Raw genomic sequence first — 23,248 nt, forward strand, 5'->3', positions numbered from 1 at the left:
TCTATTTCTGCAAAGATTGACATTGGTATTTTGAATGAGGATTTGCACTGAATCTGTAAAATGTTGTCATTTTAATGATAATAATTCTTCCAATCCATGGGCATGGGACATGTTTGTTTGTGTATTCTTCAATTTTGTTCAACAGTGTTTCGTAGTTTTCCTTATAGAGATCTTTTACAACTTTGGTTTAATTTATTCCTAGGTATTTTTCTTTTCTTTTTTTTTTTTGTTTTTGTTTTTGTTTCTGTTGTAGATGGGATTGCCTTCTTAATTTCTTTCTCAACTAATTCATTATTGGTGTAAAGGAACACTACTGAATTTTGTGTTGATGTTGATTTTGTATAATGCAACTTTATTGAATTTAATGATCCAGATCTAAGATTTTTTTGGTGCAGACTTAAGTTTTTTCTAGATATAAGATTATATCATCAGCATAGAGGGACAGTTTGACTTCATCTATTGTGATTTAGATGCCTTTTCTTTCTTTCTTTTACCTGATTGCTCTGGCTTGAACTTCCAATACTGTATTGGAGTGGTGAAAGTAGACATCCTTGTCTTGTTCCAATTCTTAGAGGAAAGGATTTCAGCTTTTCCCCACTCATTGTGATGTTAGCTGTGGATTGGTCATATACGCCCTTTATGTTGTTGAGGTCTGTTTCTTCTATGCCTAGTTTGTTGAGAGTTTTTATCATGAAGGGATGCAAAATTTTACCAAACAATTTTATGTGTGTTGGGATGATCATATGGTTTTTGTCCTCCATTCAGTTGATGTGATATGTCATACTTATTGAGTTGCATATGTTGAACCATCTTTGCATCTCTGAGATTAATCCCACTTGGTTATGGTGTATTATTTCTTTGGTGTGTTGTTGGATTCAGTTTGTTCGTATTTTGTTGAACATTTTTGCATGTATGTTCATGTGGGATACTGACCTGCAGTTTTCTTTTTTTGTTGTGTCCTTGTCTGGTTTTGGTATCAGGGTAATAATGTTGACCTCATAGAATGAGTTAGGGAGAATTCCATCTTCTTCAGTTTTTTGGAATACTTTGAGGAGAATTTGTATTCTTTGGAAGTTTGATAGAATTCAACAGCAAAGCCACTGGGTTCTGGACTCTTCTTTATTGGGAGACTTTTTATTACTGCATGATCTTATAACTTGTTATTGTTCTGTTCAGATTTTCTATGTCTTCTGGATTTGATCTTGATGGGTTGTATGTGTCCAGGAACTCATCCATTTCCTGTAAGTTTTTTAGTTTGTTACTGCCTCTGATCTTTTGTATTTCTGTAGTTATCAGTTGTGATGTCTCTTTTTTCATTTCTGATTTTATTTTGGTCTTCTCCCTTTTTTTTTTTCTTGGTTATCCTACCAAGTGGTTTATTGATTATATTTGTCTTTTCAAAAAAAATAACAACTTTTTATTTTGTAGATTTTTTTCTATTGTGTTTTTAGTCTCTATTTTGTTTAATTCTTCTGTGATCTGTTATTTCTTTCTTTCTACTAATTTTGGGTTTGGTTTGTTCTTTTCTAGTTTCTTGAGGTACACCATTAGATTGCTTATTTGAAATCTTTCTCTATTTTTGATGTAGTTGCTTATTATTATAAAATTATCACTTAACACTGTTTTTGCCGTATCCCATCGGTTTTGTACATTGTATTTTGGTTTTCATTTGCTTCAAGAAATTTCTTCATTTTCTTTTTAGTTTCTTCTTTGACCCAGTGGTCATTCAGGAGCATGTTGTTTAATTTCTATTTATTTTTACAGTTTATAGAGTTTCTCTTATTATTGGTTTCTAGTTTTATTTCATTGCGGTCTCAGGAGATACTTGATATTATTTCGAGTTTTAAAGTTTTGTTGAGACTTATTTGGGTCCTAACATACAGTCTATCTTGGAGAATGTTCTATGTGCTGATGAAAAGAATGTGTATGCTGCAGCTACTGAATGAAATATTCTGTAAACGTCTGTTATATCCATTTGGTCTATGTGTAGCTTAAATTCAGTGTTTCTTTACTAATTTTCTGTCTGGATGATCTGTCTAAGGATGAGAGTAGGGTGTTGAAGTCTCTAACTCAGGAGTCCCCAGCCACTGGTCTGTGGCCTATCAGGAACCAGGCTGCACAGCAGGAGGTGAGCAGCGGGTGAGCCAGCATTATCACCTAAGCTCTGCCTCTAGTCAGAACAGCGTCGGCATTAAATTCTCATAGGAGCGGAAATGAACCCTGCTGTGAACTGTGCATGTGAGGGATCTAGGTTGTGCCCTCCTTATAAGAATCTAATGCCTGTCCCCTGTCCCCACCATCCGTGGAAAAATTGTCTTCCACGAAACCTTTTCCTGGTGCCAAAAAGGTTGGGGACCACTGCTCTAACTATAATAGTATTGGAGTCTTTCTCTTTAAATCTAATATTTTGTTTATATATCTGGGTGCTCTGGTGGTGAGTGCAGGTATGTTTAGAATTGTTATATCCCTTTGCTGAATTGATCTATCTTATATAATGGCCTTCATTGTCTCTTACTTTGTTTGACTTAAAGTCTGTTTTATCTAAGTGTACCTATTCCTGCTCACTTTTGGTTTCCATTTCCATGGAATACCTTTTTCATCCTATTACTGTAGTTTGTATGTTCTTCAGAGGTAAGATGAGTTTCTTGTGGACATTATATAGTTGGGTCATATTTTTTTTTTCCATTCAGCCCATCTATATCTTTTCTGTGGAAAATGTAATCTATTTACATTCAAGGTTATTATTTATGGGGGGGGGACATATTTCTGTCACTTTATTAATTGATTTCTAGTTATTTTGTATATCGGTTTCTTTCTCATATTGTTTACCACTGTGATTTGGTGGTTTTCTTTTTTTTTTTTTTTTTTTTTGAGACAGGTGCTTACTCTGTTATTTAGGCCAGAGTACAGTGGTGTGGTCATGGCCTACTGCAGCCTTGAACTCCCAGGCTTTAAGTGATCCTCCCACCTCAGCCTCCTGAATATCTAGGACTACAGGCGTGTGCCACCATGCCTTACTAATTAAAAAGAAATATGGCCGGGCGTAGTCGCCCATGCCTGTAATCCCAGCACTTTGGGAGGCCGAGGCAGGTGGATCACGAGGTCAGGAGTTCGAGACCAGCCTGGCCAAGATGGTGAGACCCCATCTCTACTAAAAATACAAAAAAATTAGCCAGGCACGCGCGTGTAATCCCAGCTACTCAGGAGGCTGAGGCAGGAGAATCGCTTGAACCTGGGAGGTGGAGGTTGCGGTGAGCCGAGATTGCGCCACTGCACTCTAGCCTGGGCAACAGAGCAAGAGCAAGAGCAAGATATATATATATATATAAATTTTTTTTTTTTTGAGACAAAGTTTTGCTCTCTCAGCCAGACTAGAGTGTAGAGGCCTGATCTCAGCTAACTGCAACCTCTGCCTCCCAGGCTCAAGTGATCCTCCTGCCTCAGCCCCCTGAGTAGTTGGGACTATGGGCACATGCCACCACGCCTGGCTCACTTTTCTATTTTTTATAGAGACGAGGTTTCACCATGTTACCCTGGCTGGTCTTGAACTCCTGAGCTCAAGCCATCTGCTCCGGCCTCGCACAGTGCTAGAACAATATAGGTTTGAGCAACTGCACCTGGCCTTAGCTAATTTTTTAAAAAATTTGTTTCTAGGGATGAAGTCTCACTGTGTTGCCCAAGCTGGTCTCAAACTACTAGGTTCAAGCAATCTTTCTGCCTCAGCCTCCCAGAGTGCTGGGATTACAGGTGGGAGCCACTGCACCTGGCCAAGTTTGGTGGCTTTCTGGAGTGGTAACATTTTTGTGTGTTTTCATGATGGTAGTTATCATTCTTTCACTTCCAGGGCTAGGACTCACTTAAGCATTTTTTTTTTAGCACTGAATTTAATACTAAAAAAAGATGAGTTATCTAAGCTTTTGCTTGTCTTGGAAAGACTGTTTTTCCTTCATTTATGAAGGATAACTGCTGAGTATAGTAGCCTTGGCTGACAGGTTTTTTTTTTTTCTTTTCTTTTTTTTTCCCCCAGCACTTCTAATATATCTTCCCATTCTCTACTGGCTTGTAAGTTTTCTGCTTAGAAATCCACTGTTAGTCTGATGGGGGTCCCTTTATAAGTGACTATACACTTTTCTCTTGCTATTTTTGTCTTTAGCTTTTGATGGTTTGACCAAAATGTGCCGTGGAGAAGACCCTTTTTTATTGTTTCTGTTTGGGGATCTGTAAGCTTCCTGTATCTGGATATCTAAATCTCTTGCTAGACTTGGAGTGTTTTTATCTTACTGTTTCATTAAATATATTTTCTAACCCTTTGATTTTCTTTTCACCTTCTGGGACTCTGAAAATTTGAATATTTGATTGCTTTATAATGTCTCATGTCACATAGGCTTTGCATTTTTTTATTCTTTTTTTGCAATTTTTGAGTGACTGTTATTTCAAAAGATCTGTCTTCAAGTACTGAGATTCTTTTTTTTCTGCTTAATCTAGTCTATTGTTGATGCTTTCAAATGTATTTTGTATTTCATTCAACGAATTCCTCACTTCCAATATTTCTGTTTGTTTCTTTTTATAATTTCTCTTTGGTAAATTTCTCATTCATATTCTGATATATTTGTGTTGTTTTTCAGTATTTGGTTGTATTTCACTGAGCTTCCTTAATCAACATTTTGAATTCTTTTTCTAGGATTTTGTGTACTTCTTTTTGATTGGGATCTGTTGCTGGAGACTTAATTGTATTCCTTTTAAGATGTCATATTTCTTAGTTTTTTCATGGTTTCTATGTCCTTACATTGCTATGTATACATCTTATGTAACAGTTGCTTCTTGCAGTTTTTTGAGTTTACTTTCATGGGGATGGACTTTTTCTGAAAATGTATCTGTAGTGCTGGTTGGGTAGGGCATTTTGACTTTGATTCTGAGTGCATGTAGTAGTATAGTCTTTGTATAATGTCTTTGTCTGTAAACAGCATAAGTGGTGTCTGTGATTTCCTCAGTGACTTAGGGTATAGTTGTTAATGGAGGCTCTGCTCAACTTTTGCTGGTGCCTAGGAGGTGGGCCAGTCGTCAAGTCCAGTAGTAGCAGTGTTGGACTGAGTCTGTGTGTGTCTGGGCCTCAGGACAGCAAACACCAGCATTTGTGCCAGCAGGTCCTGGCAGGTTAATTCTGGGGCTACAGATAACTTGCTTGGATACCAGTAATGATGGCAGTGGGCTGTACAGTTGTTAGAGTCCTGGGCCCTGGGAAGCAGGCATGATAGGGGTGATAGCAGTAACAGTGGTGGGATGACCCTCTGAGTTCTAAGTGGTGTGTACTGGTGTTGGCCGTGGCTATGGTGGGCCGAGAAAGCTTGACCTCTGCCTCCTTGATGGCACATGAAACACTGGCTATGGTGGGCAGGGGCTGAGTTATCCCCAGACCCCTGGAAGATTGCTCAGGTGGGGATGGCAGTGGCTGCTCTGTGGCTGTGCTCCTGGGGATGGCGGGATTGCTTTCAGTAGCAGCAGCCACATGCAGACGGGTGGAAAACATGCCCTTCCCTTGTGCTTCAGCCCCAGTGATGGCAGCCCACAACAAAGGCACCTGCAGGCCGTGAAGTCTGTCTGGGCATGTGAAAATGGGTGATCTTCCTCTGCTGGAGGAAGGGGGGTTGCTGCCAGGTAGCCCATGCTTCAGCCCTGGTGGTAGCAGTTTGTTGTGGCAGTGGCTGCATATAGGGGATGTCGGTGGGGTTCCAGGAATGTGGAGATGCAAGTGCTGTTGATCCCTAGGGCAGGGTGCAGTCTCTTTGGGACTAGGCTGTCAAAATGGTGTCATTATGCATGCTGTAGCTGCATAGGACTCAGGAAGATATGTTGGACCAATTGTGGGCTTCGTCCTGAGCAGTGCCCTGGCACGGTTTCCAGGCATCTCCTTATATTTGTTTCAGGGCCTGCAAGGGTCATGGGGCTCTTCCATAGCTAGGATCACAGTAGTGAGTCCACAATGGAAATGTGGCTCATGGGGGATCTCTCACTTACCCTGCACTGGGGAGTCTCTCCCGCTCCCAACCAGTCCCAGCCAAGCAGGTTCAATTTCCTGGTTTTGACAATGATTATTGTACTGTATGTCGTTATATAAGATGTTAGCAATGGGGGAGTCTGGGTGAGCAATATGGAAATAACCTGTACTATTTTTGTAACTTTTCTCTAAGTCTAAAAGGTGTCCAGATAAAAAGTTAAAACTTTATTTTTTTCAGGCAGAAAAAAAAATTAAAAACAAATAAAAATCTTCATATACAGTCATATACATGCATAAACACAGGAACCATAGAAGATGTGACACCAAAAGATTGGCCAGATGATTGAAGCTTAAATAGCACCCCCTTCATAGTGTAGAGGGAATTGGGGGATGTAGGCAATTGTGAGGGTAGTAAATGATTTTCAGGGGGAATGAATGAGCCCAAAGAATAGATAATGTCCTGGAACAAAGCTCCTCTGAGTTCCAGGGGGAGGTGACAGGAAGGTGAGGGGCAGAACTTCACTATGAACAATGGTGGTTTTAATTTGCAGATAAACTCGCCCAGGTAATTTCCAGGGACTTCCCTCAGCATAATAGATGAAAAGCCTGCATGGTGTGGTGACTATTAGTGTTTTCTCTTTTAACATTTTTGCAACTGTATTTCAATATGCTTCGTGTTCTGCTTTGTATTTTTATTCCATGCACTTTAAAACATTATTCTGGCCAGGGGGCAGTGGCTTACTAATACCAATGCTTTTGGAGGCAAGGTGGGAGGACTGCTTGAGCCTAGGAGTTCAAGACCAGCCTGAGCAACATAGTGAGATACCATCACTACAGAAAATTGGCCTGTGATTTCAAGTGGTTAATCTTTCCTGGTTATCTGATGTGATTCTTAGGGAGGGAGTTTTAAGACAGTTTCACTTCTTTTGGTAAGAAGTTTCCTCAGTCAGATAAGGAAATTCCAGAGTCCCTCCCTTTGCTTTCAGGGGAGAAACTAGAGAAGATTTAGAAGGTCCTTGGTTCTGAGACAGCTTCTAAGGCTTTTCAGTTTCTTTAATTAAAAAGTGCCCAGCATGCAAAAGCACCATACTTTGGGGTATTGTTATCTGTGCCCCAACACCATCCACATAAAAAGATCAAAGCAACTACCTTGCTTGCTGATTTCCATATTCCAGTGAGTTTCTGTGCTCTTTCTTTGGCATTCTCGAAACAAAGGGCCTTTTAGATCTGTTATTTCAGTACAAGTTGATGACACACATAATCAAGCTTGCCACCTCTTTCCCAAATGTATACCTCATTGTATCTTCAAACAGTGAGACCCTCATTCTGAGCCCTGAAATTAGGTGCTCAAAAAAAATTTGCTTTGTTGCATCAGTTCCTTTTCTAGTCTTCTAATGAAGCTCCCTCCTCTGTATGGTGAGCCCATTAATCTGAGCATCAAGGCAGTGAGAGGAGACATCTTCCTATTTGCATTCAAGTCAAGTCTGAGAGAAGCATGAGCAGAAGCCATCTCTAGGACTCATGTGAACATTTAGTCAACAAATAGGTAGATTTTGCTGAGTGTTTGGGACACTGCATGGTCCCTGTCCTTGTTAGCAGTAGTGACTTCTGCCTTAACTGAATTTCTGGCTACCTGTTAGAGACTTCCCCCTAAATCCTTCAAAAGCCTTTTCCATAGGAAGACATCTTGCTGCAATATCCCTGGTAAGGAGGTATAAAGGGTGCTTTAAATATAAGGAAATTCATTTAGATACAAGTGTTTCATTGTAATTTCTTTCATTTAGATGTTAATTTTTTTTTCCTAAGCTAATGTTTGAATCGGTATTAACATTAAAAATGAAAAGTTGCCTTAATATGCAACTTTTAAACATTTTCTTTATAGTCATTGACCATTTGCAAACCAAATGCATTTTTTATACTTAAAAAAAAAAAATCTTCTGGCCAGGAGCAGTGGCTCATGTCTGTAGTTCCAGCACTTTGGGAGGCCGAGGCAGGCAGATCACGAGGTCAGGAGTTCGAGACCAGCCTGACCAACGTGGTGAAACCTCATCTCTACTAAAAATACAGAGGTTAGCCGGGCGTGGTGGTGCATGCCTGTAATGCCAGCTACTTAGGAGGCTGAAGCAGAGGAATCGCTTGAACCTGGGAGTTGGAGGTTGTAGTGAGCCATCGCGCCACTGCATTCCAGCCTGGGTGACAAAGCGAGACTCTGCCTCAAAAAACAAAACAAAACAAAAACAAACAAAAAACTTCCAATTATAAAAGTTATGTATGTATATCATTATGGAAAAAATAGAAACTATAGAAAATTAATTTTCGGGAATGCTATTGATTTTATTTCTGCCCCATCAGTCTTAATACATGCATACTCCTTTTTAAAATAAGGAGTCTTAAATACAGTTTTATATTTTTGTCCTGCTTCTGTATTGGGCCATGCCATCTCTTATTTAAAGTTTTTCAGCTGTTTTTTCCAATTCTTGTTATAATAAATAATGCTTACATTAGCTGGTCTTAACTTTTTGTTGTTGTTGCCGCGTTGATCCCGATAACAGTTTAGTGAAGCCTACGAACTCTCCTTGGAATAAATTTTTATTTATTTATTTATTTGAGAGTGGGTCTTGCTCTGTCACCCAGGCTGGAGTGTAGTGGCATAATCACAGCTCACTGCCACCTTGATCTCCTGGGTTTAAGTGCTCATCACACCTCATCCTCCCAAATGACTGGGACTACAGGTGTGCACCACTGTGCCCAGCTAATATTTTATTTATTTATTTATTTATTGAGATGGAGTCTTGCTCTGTTGCCAGGCTGGAGTGCAGTGGGGTGATCTCAGCTCACTGCCACCTCCACCTCCTGGGTTCAAGTGATTCTCCTGCCTCAGCCTCTCAAGTAGCTGGGATTACAGGTGTGCGCCACCATGCCCAGCTAGTTTTCGAATTTTTAGTAGAGAGGGGGTTTCACCAGGTTGGCCAGGATGGTCTCCAACTCCTGACCTCAAGCAATCCATCCACTTCAGCCTCTCAAAGTGTTGGGATTACAGGCGTGAGCCACTGTGCCTGGCCAAATCTTTGTAGTGATGGTATCTCACTATGTTGTTCAGGCTGGTCTTGAACTCCTAGGCTCAAGCAGTCCTCCTACCTTGACCTTGATTAGTAAGCCACTTCCCCTGCCCCCCCACCCCACCCCACCAGAATAATGTTTTAAAGTGCATGGAGTAAAAATACAAAGCAAACCAAGCATGTTGAAGCACAGTTGCAAAAGTTTTAAAATTTTGAGACACAGTAATGGATGTGCTTCTTTCTTATTTCATGAAAAAAAGACCTGGCAGCAGCTCTGTTAATTACCATCATTTCAAAGTAGGGGTGAGTGTAGTTAATATTCTGATACGTCTGCAACAACTTTAATGTAATATTAAACTGTGATTTCTATTGGTGTCAAAGTCACATGTACAACTAATATTGTTTGTTGTCTGCATTTATAATTGATGAAAACACTAAATTTCAGTTAGAAGTTAGTAAAAATAAAGATGCATTTTTTTTCAGTCAAGTTTATAGACCCTCTAATTTCTGTTCCTAGCCGCAGCCTTGTTATATAAGTTTTTTCCACATATCTAATTATTTCCATAAGGTGGAGCCCTGTAAATGAAATGTGAGCTTTACAGGAGCCTTGATTTTTATTGCCAAATTGCTCTTAAGAAAGCTTAGACCAGAAAGATCCACTGATATGTTTAAGACTTGTAGTTTAACATTCTCTTAACTACTTTGAATATTTACAGTTTATATTTTTGAACATTTATTAAAGACCAACAAAAGACATTTTGTTTCTTTGATCACTAGTGAGTTTCAATTTTTAAAAATATAACTATTGGCCATTTGTCATTGACTTACAGCAAGCAATAAAAAAACTCTCATGATTCTGCTAATCTTTGTCCTCCCTTTATTTAAAAATAATTTTTTTATGTACAGAAAAGTTGGAATGTATGTCCTTTTGTTTTAGATAGGGTTTTCTTTGTATTTTTTTCTTTAATCATTTAGATGCAATTTATTAATATCAACATAACTTCATACTAAAGTTTGCCTTTTACTGAAAAGTTAGAGGCCTATTAGGTGCTACTTTAGATACTGTTTAAAACCTCCAAATTCCATGTAATCTTGGCAAATAGATCACCCCACTGTTTAAGTGTTACCTATGGGAAGAAGAAATGGAACGTCAGCGTACTATGCACTTTGTAAATGTGAGCAATTACTCTTAGGCAACAGTAATTATAAGTTTAGTGCCATGCTTTGGGACAGAATTCTGGCATGTGGCCAGTCCTGTTTAAATGTCCCCATCCATTACTCTGACCTGCTTTCGATTATGGTGCGAAGTCCTAGGCTGTTTAGTTCTCATGGAACTTCCACCCTTAAAATTAAGATGAGCCCTTTGAGGACCAGAAACTGAGAATCTGAGTGGTGCACTTCCCAGAAGGAGAGCCATTCTTTAAACAGTTGGCCTCTTATTATGTCCACTTTGGCAGACCTGTGTTTCCTTTTAACAAGATAATAAATTTCTTTATTTTTAACATTGAATTCTCCAATCCTTTAGCTCTGTCCTCTCTTTCTTAGTCATTAGTCAGATTAAGATGTAAGAAGTTGGACAAAAACAAAACCTGAAAAATTTGAACAGTGAGTGGTTTTCCTAGTTGTTATTTTAATTTAATTTAATTTAATTTAATGTTATGTTCTGGGATACATGTGCAGAACGTGCAGGTTTGTTACATAGGTATACATGTGCCATGGTGGTTTGCTGCACCTATCAACCTGTCATCTAGGTTTTAAGCCCCATATGCATTAGGTATTTGTCCTAATCCTCCCCTTGACCCCACCCCCTGACAGGCCCCCGTGTGTGATGTTCCCCTCCCTGTGTCCATGTTCTCATTGTTCAACTCCCACTTATGAGTGAGAACGTGCGATTTTCGGCTTTCTGTTACTGTGTTAGTTTACTGAGAATGATGGCTTCCAGCTTTATCCATGTCTCTGCAAAGGATGTGACTCACTCTTTTTTATGACTACATAGTGTTCCATGGTTTATATGTGCCATATTTTCTTTATCCAGTCTATCAGTGATGGGCATTTGGGTTGGTTCCAAGTCTTTGCTATTGTAAATACTGCTGCATTAAACATATGTGTGCATGTGTGTGTCTAATGAAAATATTAAACTGATGAAAACATTGAGGGTCAAATTTTATGTTGTTAACTGTACTGATAGTGGCACACATGTAACCAACCAAGTAGACTATTTAAAAAAAAATAGTTTAAATGTTAAAAATGGTGAAATAATTTTAATTTAAGCTATTGAAGTTGTCACTGTTCCGTTCTTTGACCTGCTGATATATGATGAAGCCCAAGTCTGTCTGCTTATTACTTGTATATTTAGCATCCCCATTATACATTGACTTATGGTGTTTTTTTCTTGGGAAAAATGGAAAAGATTTTATTTTTCTTTCTGTGTGATCAATGAGGGTAATTCTAAGATTTGGATGTGAACATTTTTGTGACTTTAACATATCTTGCCGTGTTGCTTTCAGAAGCAGTTGATACCAATCCACAGTGCCACCAGCAATGTATGAATATATTACATCTCTATCAAGGGCTGGTTTTTTATTTCAGAAACATTGTTTTTTATATTGGTTTAGGCATGAGATAGTAGCTAAGTTTTATTTGCTTTGTGTTTCTTTGATTCATGTTTATGATGTCTATTTTTTCTATTAAACAATTTAAATTAACTATTGTAAACAGGTGTTTTAAGCAATAAATTATAACTTTACAGATTACTTGTAAAACTATATTTTTACTGTTCATAATTACATTCAGTTCAGATTATGCTATAGATGTCCTCAGGGAAGTATGCAACTGAAATATTAATACATAGCCTGCAGACACCATGATAACCAGTGCAAGTGACAAAAAATTGATAGTTAAAGCCCTGTAACTCTTGTAATCGTAGTTTCCTTTCCCCTTCACAAGTAAAACACCAAGCTTAACTTTCTTTGCCTCGTACACACATGCTTATATATACCTTATAATCAGGTGATTGGACTGTACCTGATCAAATTACTTTGAGCTTTGAACTATTCGTTGTTTCCCCTCACTAAGAATGTGAAATTTTTATTATAATCATTATTGTGAAAGTATCAACCAAAAATAAACGTATTTACCTGGAATATTTTAATGATGGCATAATTATTTATTGTTACTCTTTGTACCATCCTGGTTAAAACTCAAGAACCAGAACTAATAAGAAAACTTCAGACTAAACATTTAAATGTGAGGAATGGAGTAGGTGGAAGGAAGTCAACCGTATATGGATATAATGTTAATCTCTCCCCCTTTCAACAAAACCTTAGCTAAACAGCACATCAAGAAATAAAGCATTATGTCTCATCTGACTAGATAAATAGTTTATTCCTTTAGGAACCAAGTTTTATTTAATGTTTTTTTATTCATAATAAAATTTTAGAAACTTATGGGAACATAATATTGGGTGTAATGGCTAAGTAAATGAGCTTTGAAATCAGCAGTTAATATGTTTAAATCTGGTACTGCTATATACTACTTCTGGCTAAGTGACTTATCTTCTTTAAATCAAAGTTGCCACATGTATAAAAAAGAAGGAAGTACCTTTTTTTTTTTTTTTGGTTGATGTGATTATTAGAGTACTTGGCAAAATGCTTTGCTTTGCTGCATTGTATCATTCTAATATAGTGATTGCTGTATTGGTTTTTGGTATGCTGGCTCTAAAATATTCTAATTTCTGGTGGTTTAATACCTGTATTTCAGTTCATCCATCAGAAGCTTTATCCACTCTACTTGAGTCTCCAATTCCTCTTCCCTTCCCCTGACTTTCCTCATTCTGAATTTCCTCATGGAAGTCTTCCTTGCCTTTCTTTAACGCACTTCATCTGTAACTCCGCTGTCCTTACGCCCCTTCCCTGCTAAACTTTTCACTTCAGAAGAAAGAGAAAGACAATTGTGGATCTGGCTAGAAGAACACTTTGTAATTATGGATATCTTCACTAGTGAACAATGGAAGTCGATGGCTGATAGAAAAACAAATTTAAAATGCTACGTCACAGAGCAAGTGTAGACACACTGCCCAGGGACTAGGGGCCTGAAGGAAGGAAGAGACTGCAGTCCAGTATCTTCTAGCTTAGAACTCAAAATTGTAGGCATATGTTGTGGCTCATGCCTGTTATCCTAGCACTTTGGGAGGCTGAGGTGGGAAGATCACCTGAGGTCAGGAGTTTGAGACCAGCCTGGCGAATGTGGTGAAACCTCTACTAAAAAAAATTAAAAAATTAGCTAGGCGTGGTGGCACATGCCTGTAGTCCCAGCTACTCGGGAGGCTGAGGCAGGAGAATTGCTTGAACAATTGAACTCCTTTAACCCAGGAGGCGGAGGTTGCAGTGGGCCAAGATCATGCCACGGCACTCCAGTCTGGGCCACAGAGCAAGACTCTGTCTCCCAAAAAAAAAAAAAACTGAAAATTGTGATGCATAGTGATCTGCTGAATGAAACGCTTCTGTACCAGAGGGTTAAATTTAAATAGTACATTAGGATTTCGAATAGAATAAACTTATGTTCATATGGAAAGAGTTTTTTCTATACTTCTGTAATCCTTAAGAAAAAGAAATGACGGGACAAAAACAAACGTTTTACTGTAAAAATAATTTTTTTTCAAGTTCAAAGACTTTTGAAAAAGTAGAGTCTGGTGATGATAGTGGTGAATTTAGCGTGGGGGATTGGACTGGAGTCTCCATCCATACCAATAGAACTGATACTGATGAAGACTGGCTGGAAAAGCTATTTGGAAAATAATAGCGAGAGCTCTTTTTTAATGAAAAAACTTGACACAAGTTCAAAAATATCTTCCTAGCGTTATCTAACCAGAGATGGGTATGTTTGAAGCTAGAGTATGAAGAAAGTGTTGGAATTTAGTTTATAATTATCCCATCACCATTCCCCAAATTCAGAAATATACTTCATTAGCAGCTGGGAAAAGTTACAAAAAAATGTAGTCAGGTTTTGATGATGACACACAAAAAGTTTGAATTATCATTAATTTTACAGTTTTTATTATTAATAAAGTAACCTTATTAACACAATTTGTATTTTATCTACCAGTAATACTAAATGATTATGTTTAATATTTTTAGTTTATAAATTTATATTTTATTTACATTTTTGTAATGTTTCTATTTTTGTTCTTGAGATATATTAAATATTTGGTTTTAATAATTTGTGTTGTTATGAATTCATAACACTTTAAAATAAAGTTATTAGTATCAATATCCAAAGGAAACACTTTCATTTTCTTCCAGTATTCAGTCCCTCTTTTCAAAGATGTCTATGTCATACTTCAGATGAGACCTAAAAATTAGAGGACCTAGCCAAATAAAGAGGGGTTATGGAAAGAATGTTCTCGGCAGATTTTTTCAGATGATAAAAGACTGTGGGTTTGAGCACCTGAAAGAGAAGTTTAGTATCATTGGTTCTCCAAATTTAAGAGGGTGAAAGGTCTGAGCTGAGGCTGGAGTGATTGACAGTGACAGGTTACGAGAACCTTTGGGAAACCATGAAAAGGGTACAAGAACCTAAGTGTTTTAAGTTTCGTAGTAGTTGGGCAGATTTGCATTTTAGAAGGATCATCTGGCGGTGTGAATAAGTTGGATAAAAACAAACCAGTTAGAAGACTACTACAAACACTCCAGGCAAGTGATGATAGGATAAATCAATGGCAGTGGGATGAGAAAAGATGGATTTGAGAGATGTCCAGAAGCTGGAATTCACAGAGCATGTCGGTGGGCCTGGCATGAGCAACTGGGTGAATGTGGTAGCAGTTGCTGAAATAGGGACTGGACGGGGAGCTATATAGGTTTCTGTGGGAAGGTGATAGGTTCACTTTTGCAGATGTGCATGGGACAAACGGTTCCATTAGGTAAATGTAAAGATCTCAGGCTTTGGCCCGGCACAGTGGCTCAGGCCTGTAATCCCAGCACTTTAGGAGGCCAAGGCGGGCAGATCACTTGAGGTCAGGAGTTCGAGACCAGCCTGACCAACATGGTGACACCCCATCTCTACAAAAAATATAAAAAATTAGCCGGGCATGATGGGGCACACCTGTAATCCCAGCTACTCCGGAGGCTGAGGCAAGAGACTCGCTTGAACCCAGGAGGCGGAGGTTGCAGTGAGCCAAGATCACACCACTGCACTCCAGTGTAGGTGACAGAGTGAGACTCTGTCTCAAAACAAACACATAAACAACAACAAAAACAAAAAAAAGATCTCAGGCTTAGAGATGTCTGGAGAGGACATGTAGACCTCTGAGAGTCATCAACATTGAGGTGGCAGTTGAAGTTCTGAAAGTAGGTGGATTATTCAGATGGGAAGAGGGAGGAAAACTGAGCTAGAACAGCCAGAGCAGTAGAAGGAAAATCAGAAGCGGGTGATGTCATAGGAACAAGGAAGTAAGAGTGTTTCTAGAAAACATGAAGTGATCATCTGTGCTAGATGTTATGGAGAGTTTGAGCCAGGTAAGGACCAAAAGTACCATTTGTTTTAACTTTAAGAAAGTCATTGGTGACCCATGCAGTGGAAGTCAGATGATAATTCTGAAGTGAGGAATTGGACAGCTATTTCAAGAAGTTTCCAGTGGAAGAAAGGAAAGAGGAGATAATTCTTTTGTTCTGACAGGTGGTAAGGAGTTAAGAATAAATGTGAGTTTAAAGGTAATTAAAGAATGATGGGAATTAGCAAGTCTAGAGGGAGAAGTTGAAGATAAAAAAAGAGGGTCATCAAGGCACCTGAGTCCCTAGGAAGGAGGAATGGGCAAATGGGAAGTGGGGGTGGGGCTTTGGATCATACAGAAAAAGAAGCTAGAGTCTGGATGCTGATGAATTTGTGTGGATGGTGATTAGGTTTGCATCTGAAATGGCTTCTTTATTTCCTTTGTGATGTAGACACATTGTCATTTGCCAAGATTGAGGAGAAGGTAGATGAGGGGTGGTTACCGGAAAATAGAGCATGATTGCCACATCTGCCCTGGAGAAACGGAGAGAGTTGTTGACCAGGGAAAGCTTGAGGATGAGGATGAATTGAGGTTATTGATGATGAATTTATAGTGGCCCTATATCTGGGGATTTCTCCAGCAGCAGAGAACTGCCATGCCACCTGCCCATTGTGAGATATGTGGGGTGTACTTGAGGAGTTCCTAGAAGTTGGTTTTTTTTAGAGTCCATGAAGTACAAGGACCAGGTAATGAATGTGACTCACACTCTGATGCATCCACTGTTGATCTGTGCTGCAGCGGTACAATATCCTCTGAGGTTATCAAAGCATGTTTAGCTCTTTGCTCCTTCAGTAAATGGCCCCAGACTGCTGTCTTGTTTCTCTTTAAGTTCTTGTCTGCTTTTTTATACTATTTCTGTCTCCTCCCTTTTCTGTTTTCTTCCTTGTTGTCAGTTGTTCTATCATATTGCTGTCTGCATGCAAGTCTGTATCAGCCCTACACCCTGGACTTTGTCAACACCTGGAATTATCACACCTCTGAAATAAAGCTGTGAGCTTGAAGACCAGACAACCAAGCTTATTAGAATTGTGTGCAAAGTAAGAGTAAATAATCTGAGTGTGATTCTCATGTGCATAAGTGTCTGTACATGAATTTTGTGACATTTAGTGAGTTATTTCTTATATATATGTTTGTTGCTTGTATTCCCATTGTGTTTTTCTTCTTTTGAATTTCCATGGCTTATGATAATATTCTTAGAGAGCCCTCAACATTTATGATTGTAGCTTTTGTAATTGTGCTTTAGTACCTGCAAAGTATTTTCATATGCATTACTTAAATTTTAAACTACATGATTCGATATTTATGCTATTTTTTCTTATTATTCTCATGGATTTTCAAATACTTATATTTTGTATGGAAATAACATGTATTTTCAAATGTGTATGCATTTTGTGTGATAATGAGATATTATGTCACAATCCAGTCATTCAGCCGTGTCAGATATAAATGAAATACAATAATGTATAAATGAAATACAATAATGTAAAGTAAGCATTTTGGAAGTTTGAAAAACAAATTATCTGTTCTAGTTTTTCATATATTTTCATGTTTTGTGGACTTCCTCATCTGTGAACATCTCATGTATGTATCAACAGTTTAAATTTTTAAAAGATGTATATGCACAGTAAATATCACTTTTCAACATTTTCTATAAATTAACTTAATTTTGATCCCCATCTTTCTTTTTGTCAAGAGAAAGGTAAATTCAGCGCCAGTTCTTTGGAGGCTTGTGCTAAGGTTTGGGGCCTTAGGCAAAAGGCCAGAACATTGAAGAGAGGCCCTAGGCTCATCAGTCACCTGGCCACACAAGTTACATTGGCCCTGCACTGTGGGATACTGTGCTATGGCCCAGAGCCCTGGGTCCTGCCTCCCTGGGGACTGTGAAGCTCTTTCCTCTGAGCTCCTACTCCACCATACACAGGCTACCTGGGAGCAGAGTGCTGCGCAGTGACTCGCAGCACACATCTCTCTCTCCAATCCAGGGACGTCTTTTTTAATTTGGTGGAATCCCCCTTTCTTCAAACTCTGTTCTCAATATGTTTAGAATGTTTTTGAAAAACAAAAACTAAAAAGCCCTGACACAAGTCTTCTCTTAGGCAAGGAAGCATGCACAAATGTAGCCTATTTAAATGGTGGGAGATAGGGAGAAAATACAAATTTATTTTGAGAAATAGTAGAGTAGTAATCTGTAGAGTAGTAAAAAGCTCAACAGGCCACCCGTGTTCAGTGTTATCTTCTCTGGAACTAAACCTGTGTAGCCAAATCTTTGTTTTTATAACTAACTGAAGAATATTAATATTTGTTAGATGTTTACATTTTATTGATAAAATTTCTGAGTGACAACCTTAAATACTGAGCAGAATGTAACATTTTCAAAGTGTTAGATAGATTTTCTAACTTTGTTTTGTCTTATTTTACCTAAGAACACTGGAACTATTTTGGGGCTGATGAGAATCTTGGTCCAGTGGCTGTGAGCATTCGAAGGGAAAAACCAGATGAAATGAAAGAAAATGGATCTCCGTACAACTACCGAATAATTTTTAGAACTAGTGAGGTAAGTTGCAAATGAAAGAGATTTGAGGTTTAACTGAAGTGGGGAAAAAAGCAAATAGTAGCAGTAGCAAAGCAATTAAATTTAATAGCACATGGTTACAGCTGTCTTTGGAATAAGCAAAGTCCCCTTTCATTTATTCTGGTGGAGATCGAGGTGGACAAGATGGTTAGATCTGGATCCCTTCTTTTCTTCGGACTCTGAATAGATGCAATCTATGAATGAGGAGTTTTGATTCAGAGAAAGATATGTCCATTAAGTGTGGCCCAAGGAAATTGGAGCCCTGAGATCCCCAGTGGGATATTGTGTATCCTGCTTAGGGCTACTGGAAAGCACCAAGCCAACTTGAGGAGCCAGGGTATTAGGTATAAGAGAAGGCCACCGAAGACTTAATTCACTCTTCCAAGCTCTTGCTGGGCTCATGTCTTCGCCCAAGAAGAAGGAGGGAAAGAGATTGTTGACTTCTTCCACTATCAGAGTGGAGGAAGACCACTATCTTTGGGACCCGTTGTCTGAGACCTAGAAGGTACGTTCTTTGAACCAGGGGCTAATTGTAAGTGAAACAGGCTGTTAGAGCTCTTTAGGAATCTAAATATACACAGTGTATGAGTTTTTATTTTAAAATGAAGTTTGGGCTAAAAAAAAGACACGGAAAAATAAAAAGAACCCACACAGCATTTTTTTTTAAAACACCTATGAACAAGTTTGGGACTATGAGGTTCTCCTTTTTCTTTGTAAACTTGTATAATTGGGCCACTTATCAATTTATTGCCTCTCAGTTGCTAATTCACTTTAGGATTTTTGTTATGCATTAATACTTAATAACCTTGAGTCATCTGGAAAATAGTGGTTTTGAAACTAGTTTAAATAGGGCATTTGGCTTCATTTCCCCCAATGAATGCAAAGCAAGTTTCCGGGGTTGGCATCACTTAGTAATTGTTCCTAAGCCTGAACTCCGGGGAAATTAAATATAGGACTTTTAAAGACAAGACTTAAATATCTAATGTGTTGTTTACACTGGCCAGAGAGAAATGAACTAACATACTCTCATATGCTTTTTCTCCATGGCAAAGCTAATCATTAAGTGGTGTAAATTCTTTTGTTGAGCACAAAGGCACGAAGAACATCATGTTCTGTGTTTTGGAGAAGTATGCAGGTAGTTGCTCCTCTCTAGCTTCCCAGATCCTACCAGTTTTGTTTGTTTGTTTGTTTGTTTGTTTTTGAGACAGAGTTTCGCTCGTTACCCAGGCTGGAGTGCAATGGCGCGATCTCGGCTTACTGCAACCTCTGCCTCCCGGGTTCAAGTGATTCTCCTACCTCAGCCTCCCGAGTAGCTGAGATTACAGGCATGTGCCACCACGCCCAGCTAATTTTGTATTTTTAGTAGAGACGAGGTTTCTCCATGTTGGTCTGGCTGGTCTCGAACTCCCGACCTCAGGTGATCCACCTGCCTCGGCCTCCCAAAGTGCTGGGATAACAGGCGTGAGCCACCACACCTGGCCGTTCCTACCAGTTTTTAGTGATACTCTGTTATCTTACTTCCAAGTATTTTTGTCTTTCCCATTCTCTTCTTTTTTCCTTCCCAAGGCCACTGATTTAAATACCCATCATATTCTTCCTTTTCTGTGTTGTTTTTTTATCCACCTAAATTCATTTCCTTATCACTTGTTCATCCCATCCTTCATGCCAGAGGTTAAAGTTTCCTATGATTCTTTCTTTCTCAGTCAGATCCTGTCACTGGTTTCCACGAGCTTCCCTTCTCAGCATGTCTTGCAGGCTCTCCACATCTGATCCCAGCCCCTGTCTCCTACCTGAGTATCTGTCCTAAATTCTGCTCTGATCTGTGAACCACACCAACTCTTACCTTTCCCACCTCTGTTCTTTCTGCTTTACTCCCTTGACCTGAAATGTTCTACTTGAGTTCTGTGGTCATAAGATTCTGTTCTTCTCCAGCTAACCCATTTGAATAAGTTGTGTCCCTTGGGTCTGTTTCCTTAGCCTTTGACTGAAAGTTTCAAGTCAAGTGTTCAAAAAAACCATTACCACTTGTTTTTTATGTTCAAATTAATGTTCACTTTATGACAACTCCATTACTGCATTTTCTCAGGCCAGAAACCGTTAAAGCCACACTTTATTCCCATCTTCTCCCTCCTGCCCCTGAGATCTGGTCTGTCAGCAACACTTGTTCATTTTGTCTTCACAATATGCCCAGAGCTCAACTGTTCCCACCCTCACTGCCCAGTCCTGGTCCTGGTCTTGCTCTGAGAACTGGTCTCCCTGCTTCTGTGCTGAAGCCCTGCCTCCTTTTGACCCAAAAGGCTTCCTTTTGAAGTGTCATTCAGATCTTGTCATTCCTCAGTTCAAAATCCTTGAAAGCTTCCTCATCTCCCTCTGAGAAACAGCCACTGTCTTTGCTAGCCTAGGAGACCATGCTCATCTGTTTCCCGGTTATCTCTCTGCGCCTCTTCCCTGATAACTCCTCCTGGCTCGGTCTTTTCCCGCCACACTGGCCTCCTTCCTACCTGGGCCACCTCAGGACACCTCTGCCTCAGGGCTCAGATGCCCGTCATTCCTCCCCACTGCTGTGTTCTCTGTCAGGCTGCCTCATCTCCATCTGGCCTTTACTTAGAAACCACAGAGACCTTCCTTAACCGCTGAATCTAAAATTTCTACTCCCCTCCCATTTCATATCCAATTCAATGCTTTATTTTTCATTAATACTTAACACTGTCTTCTCTGTTACACTTAGTCATTTTGTTTGCTTTTAATTTCTCCCACTAGAGTGCAGGCCTCGGGAGGGTGAGGGCTTCTGTCCGAGTTGTTCAGTACAACATGCCCGATGCCTCAAATGGTGCCTTGCCTCCCTGTTTCTCACCTCCCTCCTTCCCTGTCTCCTTTCATCCCTTTCTCCATGTCTTTCCTCCTTTTCCTCTCTTCCTTCCTTCCTCCCTCTAATGTTTATGTAATTAATTACCACTAGGTTTTGTATAATTTTTTTCTTTCTAATAATAAATAATCCATAAATTTGATTTAATGGTAATATTGTATTAAGACTTTTGATAGAAATGTTTCCAGATACTGGTTCCTGTCTGTAGCTCCTGCACTTTGAGAGATAGTTCCTTCACTTTTTTCACTGAAGCCCATTTACCTATTACAAATGAGATAAGACTTAATTTGTATCAGGGACTTCTCATGTTACTAATTTCTCATGCAGATAAATATGACAAGAAAAAAGAAAACATGACAGTGACACTCTAGTTGCTTCAGTAAGCGGCAGCAAGATAACAGAAATACAAACAAATCTCTTTCATTTTAGTATAAATAAACATTGCAAAACATAAAAGAAGATATATACCTTTGTAGGCATGACAGTTTGTTTATGAGCAAAATTTTATGGCATGTGAGTGTTTTTAAGCATAGGAACACAAGGACTTATGAGGACTCCATTCTTATTTCTGGAAGTCATTAAGAAAAATATCAGTAATACTAGTGATTCGGATGTAAAAAATGAGCCATTGTTTTTCTCATCTGCTTTGGCTTTCATGAGTTAGCTGCTTTCTGTGGCTCAGGATGCAATGACTCGAATTTGGTCTTGGCTTCTAAATTGAGAACACCCCTAGCCTTTGTGGCTCCCTATTTCAAGCTGTGTATTTTCTTATGAAGAAAAGAGTCAGATAACTGAGTTAGCCATTTTCCATGATTTAAAAACAAAATAAAAACTATTTGTGTCAAATTATACATTAATAGGAAAATGATTTTTACTTGTTATTTGAAAAGGAATTGTTTATAATGAAAGAAAAAAGATACTCATTCTAACTACATTCTCTGCCTCCAGTTGCTTCCTCTCACAGTTCATCTTATTTGCAGCTTAATTTCTGAGTATACATCATCCCCCTACGAACACGTCCTGTGCTGACCTGTAGGAGCCCAATGAGGCGTGTACCACTCAGTCAGCTTCAGGGTCTTCTGTGCACCCCCAGTTCGCAGCTGCCTCATCCATTTCTCCCTGTACTCTCCTTGTGTCCATCTACAATAATCACTCTTTCCCACTTACTCCCTTTTTTCCCAATCTCCATACCTTTGCTTATGTTCTCTCTTGACATTTTCTTTTTGTAGAAATTGTTTCTCTATTTCATGGCTATTTCCTAAAACCCCCCCTTTCAGTGGGGCCTTTCTTTATGCCCTGAGCCACTGTGGTCCATTCTCTGCCTTTGGACTGTCTGAGGTCCTGACCTGGTTATGCTTTGTTGGGTATACTTGTCCTTCTGAGATTGCAGTGTGTCTTTCTGACCTCTTACCCTCATATTTGACAATCCTCAACTTGCACTCCTAGCTTTTGTAGCTCCTGTTGCTAAATGGAAATGTATTCAGTTTGATGAGTTTTCTCTTCTTTCCCCATGCAGTAGTTAAATTAGGTTAACAAAACTTTGCCTTGTAGACATTTTTGGAAATTAAGACTACTTTAGGCTTCATGTCTGGTTAACCTTTCTCTGACACAACATCATTATGTAGGAAAATGTCTTTGTTTAAGGTATTAATGGAGGGTATTTTAAGAAGAGAAGGTATTTTAAGAAATAAGAGAAAATCTAAAGTAATTTCAGCTGCTGTTGCCTGTGCTGCTGTACTGATGGTGATGATTGTCCGGTGGCAGCAGCATTTGGTAATATGAATAGTTTATGCTTGTCAGCCATGCATTATGAAGCTTAAAACTTTATCTCCCCCTTTTTATAATTCAAAGAAATATAACATCCAAATTCTAAGTATTTATTCTTCAGACATTGCTCTGGGATTCTGCCTTCTTAATTTCCTAATTAGTATGCATAGTGACATTGTATAGCCATATAGAGACCTTGATCTTTACTAATCTCTTTAAGGAAATGTTATTTTTCGTCTTTAAATAAATATCCTCAGAAGTCTTGATTGTGTGCTCCTTTGGACCCACCCTGGTCTTGAAAGCATTGGTTTCATTTTTCATATTAGAGTAACCTACATCACTTTTCTCATTCTTTCTCCCTCACTGGCTTTACCCATCAAAAATAATTCCCTAGCTCTGTGAGGAGCCCCACAGTCCAGGCCTGCAGTGCATGTACATGTGT

General features: G+C 38.9%; 1 protein-coding gene across 31 annotated transcripts in view; it reads left to right on the top strand.

The window, feature by feature from the left end:
- SIPA1L1 (signal induced proliferation associated 1 like 1) overlaps positions 1–23,248 on the top strand; it is a 412,571-nt gene that overhangs the window by 266,539 nt on the left and 122,784 nt on the right. For all 31 annotated transcript variants that reach the window (XM_063651761.1, XM_063651777.1, XM_054448754.2 and 28 more), the window contains one exon: positions 18,025–18,155. In XM_063651761.1, the coding sequence (XP_063507831.1) occupies positions 18,025–18,155 (131 nt within the window). The remainder of the gene's footprint in view (positions 1–18,024; positions 18,156–23,248) is intronic.

Source organism: Pongo pygmaeus, chromosome 15 (genome assembly GCF_028885625.2).
Source record: "Pongo pygmaeus isolate AG05252 chromosome 15, NHGRI_mPonPyg2-v2.0_pri, whole genome shotgun sequence".
Lineage (NCBI taxonomy): Eukaryota > Metazoa > Chordata > Mammalia > Primates > Hominidae > Pongo > Pongo pygmaeus.